Genomic DNA, 12,990 nt, shown 5'->3' on the forward strand with positions numbered 1-12,990 from the left:
GTGAACTAGACATCGTTGCAATGGGAGGCAATGGTGAGGAAATCAAAAAGGACTTTCTTTTCTGGTTTGGAGTTTAATTAGTGAGTCTGTAGGCAATTACTAGCAATGTCAAGATAACTATGCCCAACTGTCTCCTGCTGAAATCTGGACGTAAGCTCTGGCTAAAACCCATCTTCCACGATGTGGGCTATGCAAGAAAGAAGCTTAGAGTTATGTTAACTTCATAGCAAATGAGGACTTCTCCTGCAAGACAGGATTCTTCAGAGGCTGAGTAAGATGTAACAGTTTATGAGCCTCCTTTAATTTTTGTCCTCGGTCAGGAGAGATAGAGCTTGAAATTTGTTTGTTTGGTCTGTTGTGATGTTTCAAGCTGTAGGAATAACAGTTTCCACAAGCTCTTTATGCACTTCGAAGTTTAGAAACTGCTCCCTCCCAACCCACATTCTAGAAAACAACTTTAAATATAGCATAGTCATGTACAGACAAGTTTGTAGTCTGGGGTGAATTAAACCTTATACCTTCAGGTGCTTCTTTTCCAGGAGCTCTGGGGTAGCCACAGGTTATATAGCATAATGCAGTCCAGCTTCCACTTCTACATGTCATATGCACAAGCGTTTCATGGATTGAGGCTATGACTTGTAATTGTTTTCAAATTGGGTTGTCTCTCCCTGCAAACAGTGGCTTGGCTGCAAGCTGTTCACTCCTGATGGTAACCCTTCCATCAGACCTCCTTCAGGCAAATGTTATTTTTCTCCCATGCAAATAGGATCAGCAAATCATGTAGTTACTATGTTGCACAAAATAACTACAAGACAAAGAGATCTACAGGGATAACTGGAAAGTTAATGAATTTTTTCGCTGTTTTCCCATTCCTCTACTGAACCTCGAACTGCAATGGGCAAAGCAACTTCTTATGCAGGGGCAGGCGTGACCAGGAAAATACACAGTGCTGAGTGATTATTTTTAGATACATGGCAGAACTCTGAACTCAGACTTCAGTCAGATATTGCACATATTCCATATTCAAACATTACAAAGGATCAGCAAATACCACTAGTCAAGCAAAACAGTATTTCCCGGAGCCGTTAAGGGTTAAGAAGTCTGAGTACAGGTGTGGGAACCCTGAGCATCCACGTACTCATATTAAGTCCAATAAGGTGTTCTTAAAGAGTGTGAGTTTTTAAAAACAAATGCAAAGGCAAAATAGTATTAATTCACTTGGCGAGATTTTGGACACCAACATTAATCCCTAATTCTGCTGGATTTTATGATTCTTTAGGAATAATCAAACACAATCCCAGTTAGCATTTAAACACATACTTAAGTGCAGCCCTGAATAATGTCTTCCTTTGAAATATTCCTTAGCCATTGCACTCTACATGCAGTTTTTTATCCTACCAGCCAGAAGTGCATTAAACAGAAAACCTGTATTTAAATGAAAAGACAGGACAGGGATAAAATTGTCAGACAATATACGGACAAAATATGAATGTGTGCTTTCTATATCCTTGTATGATCTCTTATTTGTTATCACTGGGCAAACAAACATATCTATATATTCCTTACCTTTAACATAGTGAATTCATATGGCTGATAACCTTTGAAACTTTCATGGATTGCTGCCATCGTGTGCGAAGTTTTTTCCCAAAAATGAAGAAGTGTTGTCTGTAAGGTAGGATAAAATTTCAATGCAATGTTAGCTTTAACACCAATCTGCTTTCAGTGCAAATTTCACATGTCCCCTCCAATACTAGTTACATATTCTTACAGTTGAATATTGCCATGGTAACATCTTAAAAAAAACATATTAACAGGAAATCTTTCTTTTGGAGGTCAACGTTTTCTTTGGATACCTGGTATGTTGTTAACACATGAGAAAGAAGGTTGCATCTGCTTGCTCCCAAAAGATCCACTTTTTGACAGACATCAGTCTTCAGTTTGTCAAAGTTGAGTTTTGCATGTCGCACTTGAGCTTGAACCTTCAAACAAAGGGACAATTGTTTATGCAGTGAATTTTTTTCTCAGGTTTTCATGAAAGAGAAAACTAATACAACATTTAAGGAAATCAGACAACTGAACAGACTCAATTAAAATTTATTTAGAACTTTATTATAGAATAAATCCCACTGAAATTAAGATATAGTAGGCTGATATATGCGAAAATATGGCTTTATCTTCCATGTTACTATTTTTCTAATACATTCAGTGATGAAATTTTGTTTTCTAACCTCTGTTTATAAGATGGATATTAGTATTAAATATATACTGAGAAGATAATAATTGGAAAACATACTCACTTTGGTATCTCTTTACAGAAATACCAATTCAAAGCCCAACCAACAAATTTGGAACTAAAAGTTTACAACATAATATACAGGTGCACAGACAGAGACGTCTCCATGTACCTATAGTAGAGATAAATTTCACTGACAAACTTCAAAGTCAATCTGCAACTCTTGTTGACAATATAGCACTTCAATAACTTTGAACTGCTACAAAAATTTTGCTCAAAAGTTTTCCTTCTAAAACGGAGTGCTTTTCCGGTTTAATGCTATAAGAAAAATATCAGTCAAGGCCCCCTTTCTTAGGAGCAAACAATTTCAGTTACAAAGGGGTTTAGTTTTTCAAATTATTTTTTTATCACCTGTTAAGTATATCCAAGGCACTGTCTGTTACACAAGCTGCACATGTTTGACAACAATACTGGTATTCTCATGATCAGGTATCAGAGTAGAAAGTTGATGTAGGCGTTTTGTACCCAGGTTCCCCATTTTTATGACAGCTCTGTACACTACCAAAATACTATATTAACAAAACAAATTTGTTCATAACAATATTTGTATACAAAATTTAGTTTTCTTCCAAGGAAATGGGAAACAATCAAACCACAAAACATGATGCTTTTCCTGTAACTCTTTCACAGTTACAATAAAATGTTTACCCATAAAAACAGAATCACACAGAATCACAGAATCACTAAGGTTGGAAAAGACCTGTAAGATCATCAAGTCCAACCATAAAAAAAAAAACTAAATCAAAACACCACACACAAAAAAATACCAAAACCACCCACAAACCACAAAATACACCACAACCCACACCAAAACAACCCACCCACACCACACAGCACCATGCCCATCAAGCCACATCCCACAATGCCACATCCACACGCTCCTTGAATACCTCCAGGGAGGGTGACTCTACCACCTCCCTGGGCAGCCTGTTCCAATGTTTCACTACTCTCTCAGTAAAGAACTTTTTCCTAATATCCAGCCTGAACCTCCCCTGGCGCAACATGAGGCCATTTCCTCTAGTCCTGTCACTAGTCACTTGGGAGAAGAGACCAACACCCACCTCTCTGCAACCCCCTTTCAGGTAACTGTAGAGAGCGATAAGGTCTCCCCTCAGCCTCCTCTTCTCCAGACTGAACAACCCCAGCTCCTCAGAAGACTTGTGCTCCAGACCCCTCACCAGCTTCGTTGCCCTTCTCTGGACACGCTCCAGCACCTCAATGTCCTTCTTGTAGTGAGGGGCCCAAAACTGAACACAGTACTCGAGGTGCGGCCTCACCAGCACCGAGTACAGGGGCACGATCACCTCCCTACTCCTGCTGGCCACACTGTTTCTGATACAGGCCAGGATGCTGTTGGCCTTCTTGGCCACCTGGGCACACTGCTTCTTCTAAACCTTCACAGTGGAAAAAAAACCCACTGAAAGCAAATTAAATACCTTTTCTTTCCTTTACTTGCCTAACTTGGAGAGTAAACTGATTTTATTCAGAATACTCAGACTCGATCAAACAAGATCTGACAAACTTGTATGTTCCTGATCTTCAGAAGTGAATCCAGAACCTTGCAGCAAGGGCCTGTCTCCTTGTGCGGTAAGGACAGATACATACCTCATAACACAATCCGAAACGTTAGGGTTACCGTATTCTAATCTCATTTTCCCCAAACTCAACTTAGAGTATACGAGACTTCCAACCAGGCAGAAAAACAGCAAAAAATCTGCATCACAAATTTATGAGATGACCTACTCACATGAATTGTCGCACTCTCATGCTGGATGCATGGCAACCTTTCTTCACTGATCAGATCAGCTCTGCATAAGTAGTATAACAGAGTAGCACATATCATAGGTCTGATATGTTCATAATGAATGAACTACCATAATTCAAAACTGCTGATAAATGCAGCATCTTACAGCTGTGATTTTAATTGTAGAAAAAGATGTATAGAAAAATTTGCCTTTCCCCGCCCCCCCTCAATAAAGAAACACCAGTGATACTCCACCTTTATAAAATAGCTTTGTGGTTAGTATGTTCCCAGAAAGGGAAGTCTTCCAGGATAACTACATATTACACCAAACAATCAATGAACAAATCCTGAGTTCTGGTAATAACAACTACATCCCAAACTTCTCCTGACATGATCCAGCACTCTAACCACTAGACTACAGCATCTTACTGATGACTTGCTTTGTTGTTTTGGCATATTGAAGAGCTTCAAAGAGGGGTGTCCAGAGCTGGAAGAGTTCTTGGGTAGTTAGGAGATGTTTTGGTGAGGTGGAGACAGATTTGAATTCCCTCAGGAAGGAGGAAATTGCTCCCATGGCTTCCACGCCTTAGGCAAGCATAACAAATGCTAATCTATGATATAAAAAGCAAGGAGCAGCTACTGCCAAGATATCTCCCTACAAAGTATGGTATTTTGTGAAAAGCCTTACCCAGTTGGAACTACACTGGCATGAGCTGAGTCTGGCTCTTAGTTTGGGATCCTCAAGGGACTCTACACTACTTCTTTTAGCTTGTGCCCGGTGGAAGCCCAAGCGAGGCACTATGCTATCCATGCCAGGGGAAGTCCCATGCCATGCACAATTGTCTAGTCAAAACAGCAGGTGGGTAAAGAGCTTATGGGCCTCCAAAATTAAGCAGCAATGGAGGAGGATGGGAGCAGTGGCACGAGGAGCGTGGAAGCTTTATCCAGTGTTGGATAAAACACCTTTGTCCTGCATTAGGTCCTCAAATCCTTTATTTGCTTTAGCTGTGAGTGACTAAGAGCACAAATTTACAACTTCAGTCTAAAAAGGAAAATTGTGAAGATAATCATGGGCCTGTGCAAAAAGTAACTTCTAACTGAAATCCAAACATGAGATTACCTACATCTTTTGCCAGCAAGAATTGCTACAACAGAAAGGTATTTAAGTGAGAGATGTTGTAGGACTTTGAAAAACCTAGTGAGACTTGAGACTAAATTCTGACCTCAGTTACAGCCATGAAAAACCAGAGAAATTCAACTGATGTCAGTGGAAACGTGTCAAATAAAAAGCTGTATTTTACAATGGTGCAGCTGAGATCAGAATCCCTTTCCTATTCAGTATATCATAGCACTGGTGAAAGCACAGTAAGAACAGCTGTGGCTTTGTAGACTGAGTCCAAGTGAGCAAAGAATGTTAGTTCTGGGTAATATAAATACTCTGTCAGAGATGGTGGGTCATAAGAAAAAAAAAAGTACTGCTAAATGCAATTATTAATTTCTACAACTGCAAGTCTGCACAAGGACTTTGTACAACAGAAGGGATTTGGGTCTACCTCACGTCTCCAACTCCTTAAAAGAAGAGAAAAAATCCAGAAAACAAAAAACCTGTAAAGTTTGAGTTGTAGTCTTCCTGCATACAGTCTTCGGGGATATTTAGCAAGAAACAATGTCAGCATTTATCTTAACTGATCATGTTACTAGTGTCTCTTTTAAAAGCTAGAGCATTCATAAAGAGAAAGAGGTGATCCACAACACAATGTGGAATACAAACCTGTATGTTTGACATGTTCATCCAGATGATTCAAAACACTTAATGCTGTGTTACCAAATGCTACACATTTCTCTTGCCAACCAGGGAAGATGTGATATTATGAGAACTACTAAATTAAGGATGCTTTTCAGCTTTTTTTATATACTGAAAGTTTATTGAGCATAAGTACTCTCCATTTTGCAGCAGTGGTGCAGGACAGCCAAGAAAGAACACTGCATACTACATCAGCATGACCTTTTGCCTTTTATGTGTGCCAATAAATGCATTTTCAATTCAAATTATTATTAGACATCTTTTAAGATTACTTGTGGCTTCAGGAATTAGGTATAAAACCTTAGTGCTTACAAAGCATAATCTACTTAATACCACATAAGTTATCAGAATGAACCTTTGGTTTTCTACTCAAGGGAAAGCTGACGTAATACATACTAATCTTCTCCTTTCTCTGCAATTACTCTGTAAGACATGAGAAACAGGACCTCATTGTGGTCTCAGTCCTTCAAATTTTTATTCATGTATTTAACTTCATTAAAGCTGAACATACAAAAGTTCTTCAAAATCCTGGTCTGAAAAGTGTCAGGATTTTACTGACTGTAAGAGAACTGCACCGATTCAGATGCAACTTGGACATTTTATGATGAAATAGCTCTTAAGCATCTGAAACTGTAGGCGCTAGCTGTGAGGTTTATGGTGTACAAGAAAATCTTATGGCACTACTGTCATTATTACTTTTCATCTTTTTCTAAGGAGCAACCTGGAGCAACCTGCTTTTAATTTCCCAATGCAAACATCTAAGTACAATATTTATAGAACAGAATTCTTTAAAGAGAGAGCATAAGAAAAAACAAATTTGGAAAGCAATATCTTATTAAATCAATAGCTTGATAAACTATAAGATACCAGATAGAACTGAAATAATTTTAAAAGACTAAAATAAGTAAGTAAGTAAATAAATAAATGTTAAAATCCTAAACTCTGAGGGCTTGAAAGTCAGATTCTGGTATGCTTGATTGTAAGGGCAAATATTTGCTAATACAGGTTCCTAAACTTATATTCAAACAGAAAAGTCCCAATCTTTAAGAGCGCTAACATAAAAAAAAAAAAGTAACGTTCAGACCCAGTTAAAAAATCCTATTCAGTATGTTCAGTTACAAAAATACAGATATGTCATGTCTTTTCAAGGAATCTTTATGTCCTCTATAGTATATCTGTGTTATTAGTTTCTTTTAGTCTACCATAAAATGCAAAACTTATTTTCAGTAGTAGCCCAATTTCAGGGACAATTCAGCTAGTGAAGCATCATCTCCAAAATGAACTTATGTCAGATAAATGCACTAACTCACTTTACATACAGTATATTTTTGTCTCAGCATTTCCAACACAGAAGCAAAACCAGATGCTTCCAGACTAATTTGTCACCCAACCTCTCACTTACTCGATCTGAAAAGCATGCACAGCGTGTGCATAGGCTGGAAGGAGGGGGGTAAGTAAATCAAGAGGGAAAAATGCCTGGAGTATAGCAAACCTTTGTGTTGGAGGCTCTGGGTAAACTCCACCAGCAGATGGAATCAGTACAAATCTCTGCATTAAATAAGTATAGCACCTTCTGGCATACCTGATCGTTGTAAAGACTTCATGAAAATTAAATGCAAACTGAAGCAGGCTGTAGCTTGAGGACAAACTATTTAACCTATAGTGTATCTTACAGCATTTCTGCATATAGCACAGAAAGCATAAGGAGCTAGATTCTCAGTTCCCACAAAAGTGTAATAACTTCATAGTTTGAGTGGTGTTATGACAAGGAGCACCCGTTACACTTTTACATGAGCATATATAAGCACTTACTGATTTTTTTCTTTTTTTTTTTTTTTTCTTTTTAAATTCAAGATTGATGCTGGGTAGTCAGAGAACAGAAAAGGTAATGTTCTATACAGAATAATGCCTGTAACTAAACTAATCGATGTGCAACGTAAGGAATTCCAAAGTCTTGCACAGTACTAAACCTGATTTCATGTGCTTTGGTATGTTCTACATTTTGCAGACTATGCTTTGACTCAACTGTTCCCTTGGGTTGGAATAGTATTTACTGCATGCATTAATCTCTGCTCCATGAACTTGTAGGAGTTCAGAACATCAGAACAATGGTTGAGGAAGAGATAGCATACTTCTGTTCGTCTGCTTCAGTCCTGGTTATTAAAATCTTCATTTATAGTCTTATGAGAAACACTGATAAAAATTAATTTTAGGAGATGAAATTTATAAACTGAGAAATGCCTAGCTAAAAAGGAAAACTACTTGGACAGTATAATATATCAAAATAGTATCTCTCAGGTCTGCAGCTGAGCAGATGTACATCAGATTTGTTCAAGAAATTAAACTATTCTTGAAAGAGATACGATTTTGGATAACGTAAAGTGCATAACAAGTTCCAATGATACATTTCTTAAATTTGCCATTTTGGACTTAATTATGATCATCTGCATTTGTGCATGCATCCCCATGTACCTCATCCCGTTAAGCTCAACTGAGCAAATTTGCAGTCATGTTGCAATTCATATAAAAGACTTAATTACCATTGCATGTCTACCTGTCTCAATCTGGAAAGCAACAAAGGTATCATCTGCCTTTCTGTCACAAAAGAAAAGCTGATATGTCAGCTTTGCAAGTGAAGTTATGTCTGTGTGAAGAGAGGAAAAACCACAGGTACGCCTGCCGTACAGGCTGCCTTTTCCTGATATTCCTATGCAGGACTAGTGGAGTGGAGCTGCTACCTAAGACACAGATTCCCAGTCACTACAGCAGTACAAGCAAATGATACTGTGAAACAGCTCTCGAAAATACATGTGCTGTGTTGAGTTTGTTTCAATGTATCAGCAAATTCATAAGGAAAGACAGTAGGTGTAAGTGAAAGCTGAATTTAATGTGTATTAGGCTAGTTGCATTGTAGGAGATAGACTCTGGAAAGGAAGCTGGGACAACTTTCTGGTATCCTAAAAAGTGGTAGAAAACTCTCATTATATACAGACCTGATCAAGGCAAGTCTACCACAAGAGACAATACAGCACAAAGACTTTTCAGCCACCTAAGACCATTTTTCTAGTGGCTGAAACATTCATGGCGAGAAACAAACTAAATATTCAACTGAAAGACAGTGATATCCAACATAATCCAATGAAATCAATACCTATTCCAATATTTGCAAATATCTACTAGCAAATTGCCTGCCATAATTACCCAGGGATTCTACATGTAATTGAAACACCTAATTCACCTATTCAAAGTTCTCCCTGGAGGCTGCAGCACATTCATGATAGTCCTGGAACTCAGCATAAGCAACAGAGCAAGAGTGCTAAAGGTACAGCAAAGGAAAAAAAAAAACAAACCAAACCAAACACCCAAAAATGGAAAAAAAAAAAAAAAAAAGGCTGCAGAAGCAATGCTACACCATTCCATAACTGAATAGAGAAATGCAGCTTAATATGAGTTAGTCTACCAGTAGCAGCATGTCACTGTCTTCACTGACAGGGACTTCACAGGGACCAAGAACAATCATGTTTCTCTGCCAAACAACTCCATCTGAAACATTGTCTACAAACAGAACAATCCAATCATAAAACCATCATACACTGGTATGTTTTTTTTCCTTTAATCACAGTATTTTTTGTTTCTAGTCAGAACAATCAAATCTCCATGGTTTTAACATGTGTTTTGCTCTCCTTACACTATGAGAAACCTGTCTAGAAGAAAGAACTAGTAAAAAGTCACATTATAACTGAAATGTTATTCCCCCAAACCTGTCAGCTTTCATGCAAACTTTCTCATTCAAACCAGCTACATTTTAGCTATTTTCACAATCCTACCCTATTTGAATTTGCATGATAGAATCATTCTTATGCTTAGTTTTCCTTCTCAAAAAATAAGATTGTTTAGTCAAAACCAGGATTTTTCATCCACCTCTGCAATCAGAATGGAAGACAAAATAACAGCTGTAATAGTTTTAATTCAACACAAGAACAATAGCCTCTGATGATAATTCACATTTTCATTTGAATATGTGACTATTCCTTTTGATTTCAGTAGTATTGCTCATTATTATTTAACATTTGTATTACAGCAGTTCCTGAGGTTTCAATGAGACTGGGTCCCATTGTCTTCGATACCAAAAAGCACTGAATAAATTACATGTCTGGACCAGAGTTATGGAATGCTTAAGCACAGGCCCAATTGTTTTAAGGACAGGGGTCTAAATTAGGGTCGTGCTGGGAAAACAAGGCCTTACTAAATATCTACAGGGGTGAGTGACTCTTGCTCCCGAGGATAGTGGAGTCTACCCCACCAGAACATTGTAACATTATAGCAGCCACTTGTGCCATTTTGCAGAATAAACCAACTGAACAACCCTGTCTTGTAAACATGACCATGAACAGCCTGTACCATTCACCATTTGTGTGGGACGGTTGTCTTAAATGTCCATTGCGCTATACACATATGCATGGACACACACATGCAGGTCTACTACAAACCTTTCTATTGCAACACCTACCAGCTAAAAAGCATTAGAGCTGGCACTGAGTGTCTGGATATAACACATTGAAGCAAACCTCAGCCTTCAGCTGTGCTCCTGATCTGAGAATTTGGAGAGTTTGAAGGTCTTGGAGGTTTTTTTTTCTGCTTATACTGATTTATGATTAAAATATAAACATCCTGACTGGTGTGAAGATAAAAATTGAAGTCTTCTACTTAAAATTCCAAGTTTTTTTCCGATTTCTCATGGGTAAGGCTGTAGGGTTTTAAACCCCTGTCTCCCTTTTCCTTCTGTTCCCCTCAGGAAGGGCTAATAAAGATGCTATAGACACGAGAATATTTGTGTACCAGGCAAGGAAAGGATTATATGACAGAACTAAATTTCCCATGGACACTTTACACTGACACATGATAGCTTTGATACAACACACAGCTCTAAATTAGCGTGTAGCATGCAACTGATAATACAACAGAATTTCTCAAGTCCATGAAATTAATAGAAATAAAAGAACATTTTCTTGTGTTCTATTCCCATCTGTGCTTGCGATGCTATACTAGGCTACAGAACAACTGGGGGGTTAATTATTTTTTCATCAGGAAAGTGATCATAGTCTGATAGCTCTTACTTCTGCCTCTAACATGCCATGCTGCCCTGAGGCACTGAATAAATTCTAATTTGAAAGGAAAATACTTAGGAGCTTTTTAAGAAGCTATATTGAAGGGACTTTGCAAGTTGCATTACTTAAAACCTAAACTATGTATACATACTTTTTTTTTATATATATATATATATATTTATTGTTAGAGTATCATCTCCCAGAATGCAACAGAACAACCTGAAAATCTTTCAAGGATGGATGATAATGTTCTGTACTTTAAATCTACTAGCAATTACAACTTCTAAAACCTTATCCACCTAGAAAACAACATAATCATGTAATAGGGAAAGCTTAGTATATTTGTGTTGGATTAAGTTTTCAGTTTTAAAAACACATCAGATATCACTAGTTTTAGTTGAACAACTACTTTTTAAAAACACCGCAATTTTTTCTACTATTTTAAATAAAAGAGATTTATACTCAATTTACTTTTTTCAGTATGTTAAAAACACTTTATTAGAAACATTCAGGTATTTGTGGGTAACAAAGTTTTAAACTCCAGGAAGCACCAAAAAGGATCCCGTATTTTCTGTGAGTCTGTGATTTTCAACACGTCCTAATAGGACATGGCCCATTTCAGCAGCTGAGGAGAACCATTGTAACTCCCACAGTAATCTTCAAAATTGTAGTCACTATTTTGGCTCCATTTTTACCAGAATTTGTCCCTGGGCACAGCAGGATTCCTATCCCCTTGGTCATTCATACCTGATCCAGCTTTGGGAAGCTCTGCAGGTTTTCTAGAAAAGCATTCCTAGACAGTTGCCATGTACGTGGCTAGAGAGTCTAAGGTCAGAACAAATCAGTGATCTGTTTTAGTGGATGGAGATCTAGCCAACACAAACAACTGACTCTAGAGTTTGGTTCATGTTACCCTAAAAGAGCCTATTTCTCTCCACTGGACTGTAAAGGGAGCTCTTGTTGATTAGTTTAAGTGCAGACATCTACACAGCAGATTTCCAAAGTTAGGTTTGATAAATCCTAACCTAAGTTACGTCCAGGAAAAAAAACAATTTCCTTTATTGCTAATAATAACCTTAAGTATTTAAAAACATGCCTTATTTACTATTTGAATTCATCCAGCATAAGTTTCAAAGCCATGATTCTTGATAAACTCCTGACAAGTAGATTGAGGAGCCTCAGCAACTTACATATCATGATCAAGCCAACTCTTCATCTTCTCTTTGTTAAACAAGACAGATTGACTTAGAAACACCACGTCTCAAGTAATTTCCCCTAGGTCTTCAAGATATAGCTTATATTTTTTGATACTCTCCCTCTCCGGTTTTTCAAGCCAGAGACGTGGACTGTGATCTGTGCTCACTCGAACTGTACCAAGAGACTCCTGTCACTGGCTGACAGCTAAGCTACATCTTTACAGAAGATCTTCACAAGAACTGTTGCAGAAACCTTGCAAATGTAGTTGCAGAGCTGCAATTAGCAATTTGCTGCCTGGGAGGAGAAAAGAATTAAATATACAAGAGAGATGAAATTGTGATTAAATATATGAAAGAGCTCCTTAATGTAGAAATCCAAACATACAAACAACATGACAGTGTATCTCCAGTCACTGGAGATGTGGCCGTTGTGCTCGGGGTACAAGTATGTCCCAGACAAACTACTACTTCCATTCTCCGTTCTCTTCTCTGACTACAGAGCCTCCTGCTTTTCTCCTGCCTATGTAACTTTGTCCTGATTTCTAGCCCTGTGCTTATCCTCTCTGTACTTTGGGTCAGATGCTTGCCTTTTTCTTCCTGGTTTGAAATCCATGTCTATGGTCCTGGGTCAAGGAGAATGTCATGTGAAAGAGTAAAGTGCTTAATGAGCATTGCTGCATTTTTTTTTCTTTAACAGCAATAAAAAAATATAAGGTAAGAAAATATGGTATTAGGTATACTAACTTAACTACTGCTATTTTAAAATCTCAATAGAGGATTTTTTTTCTAAAAAATATTATACAAATATCATATTTACAACAGCCAGGTCGTGCACAAGGACCATG

The 12,990-nt window shown here is 37.7% G+C and overlaps 1 protein-coding gene across 1 annotated transcript in view; it reads right to left on the bottom strand.

Moving 5' to 3' along the window:
* ICA1 (islet cell autoantigen 1) overlaps positions 1-12,990 on the bottom strand; it is a 62,442-nt gene that overhangs the window by 24,266 nt on the left and 25,186 nt on the right. The window contains exons 6-7 of the mRNA XM_059818333.1: positions 1,854-1,979; positions 1,567-1,665 (exon numbers count right to left, since the gene is read on the bottom strand). Coding sequence (XP_059674316.1) covers positions 1,567-1,665; positions 1,854-1,979 — 225 coding nt within the window. The remainder of the gene's footprint in view (positions 1-1,566; positions 1,666-1,853; positions 1,980-12,990) is intronic.

Source organism: Gavia stellata, chromosome 6 (genome assembly GCF_030936135.1).
Source record: "Gavia stellata isolate bGavSte3 chromosome 6, bGavSte3.hap2, whole genome shotgun sequence".
NCBI lineage: Eukaryota > Metazoa > Chordata > Aves > Gaviiformes > Gaviidae > Gavia > Gavia stellata.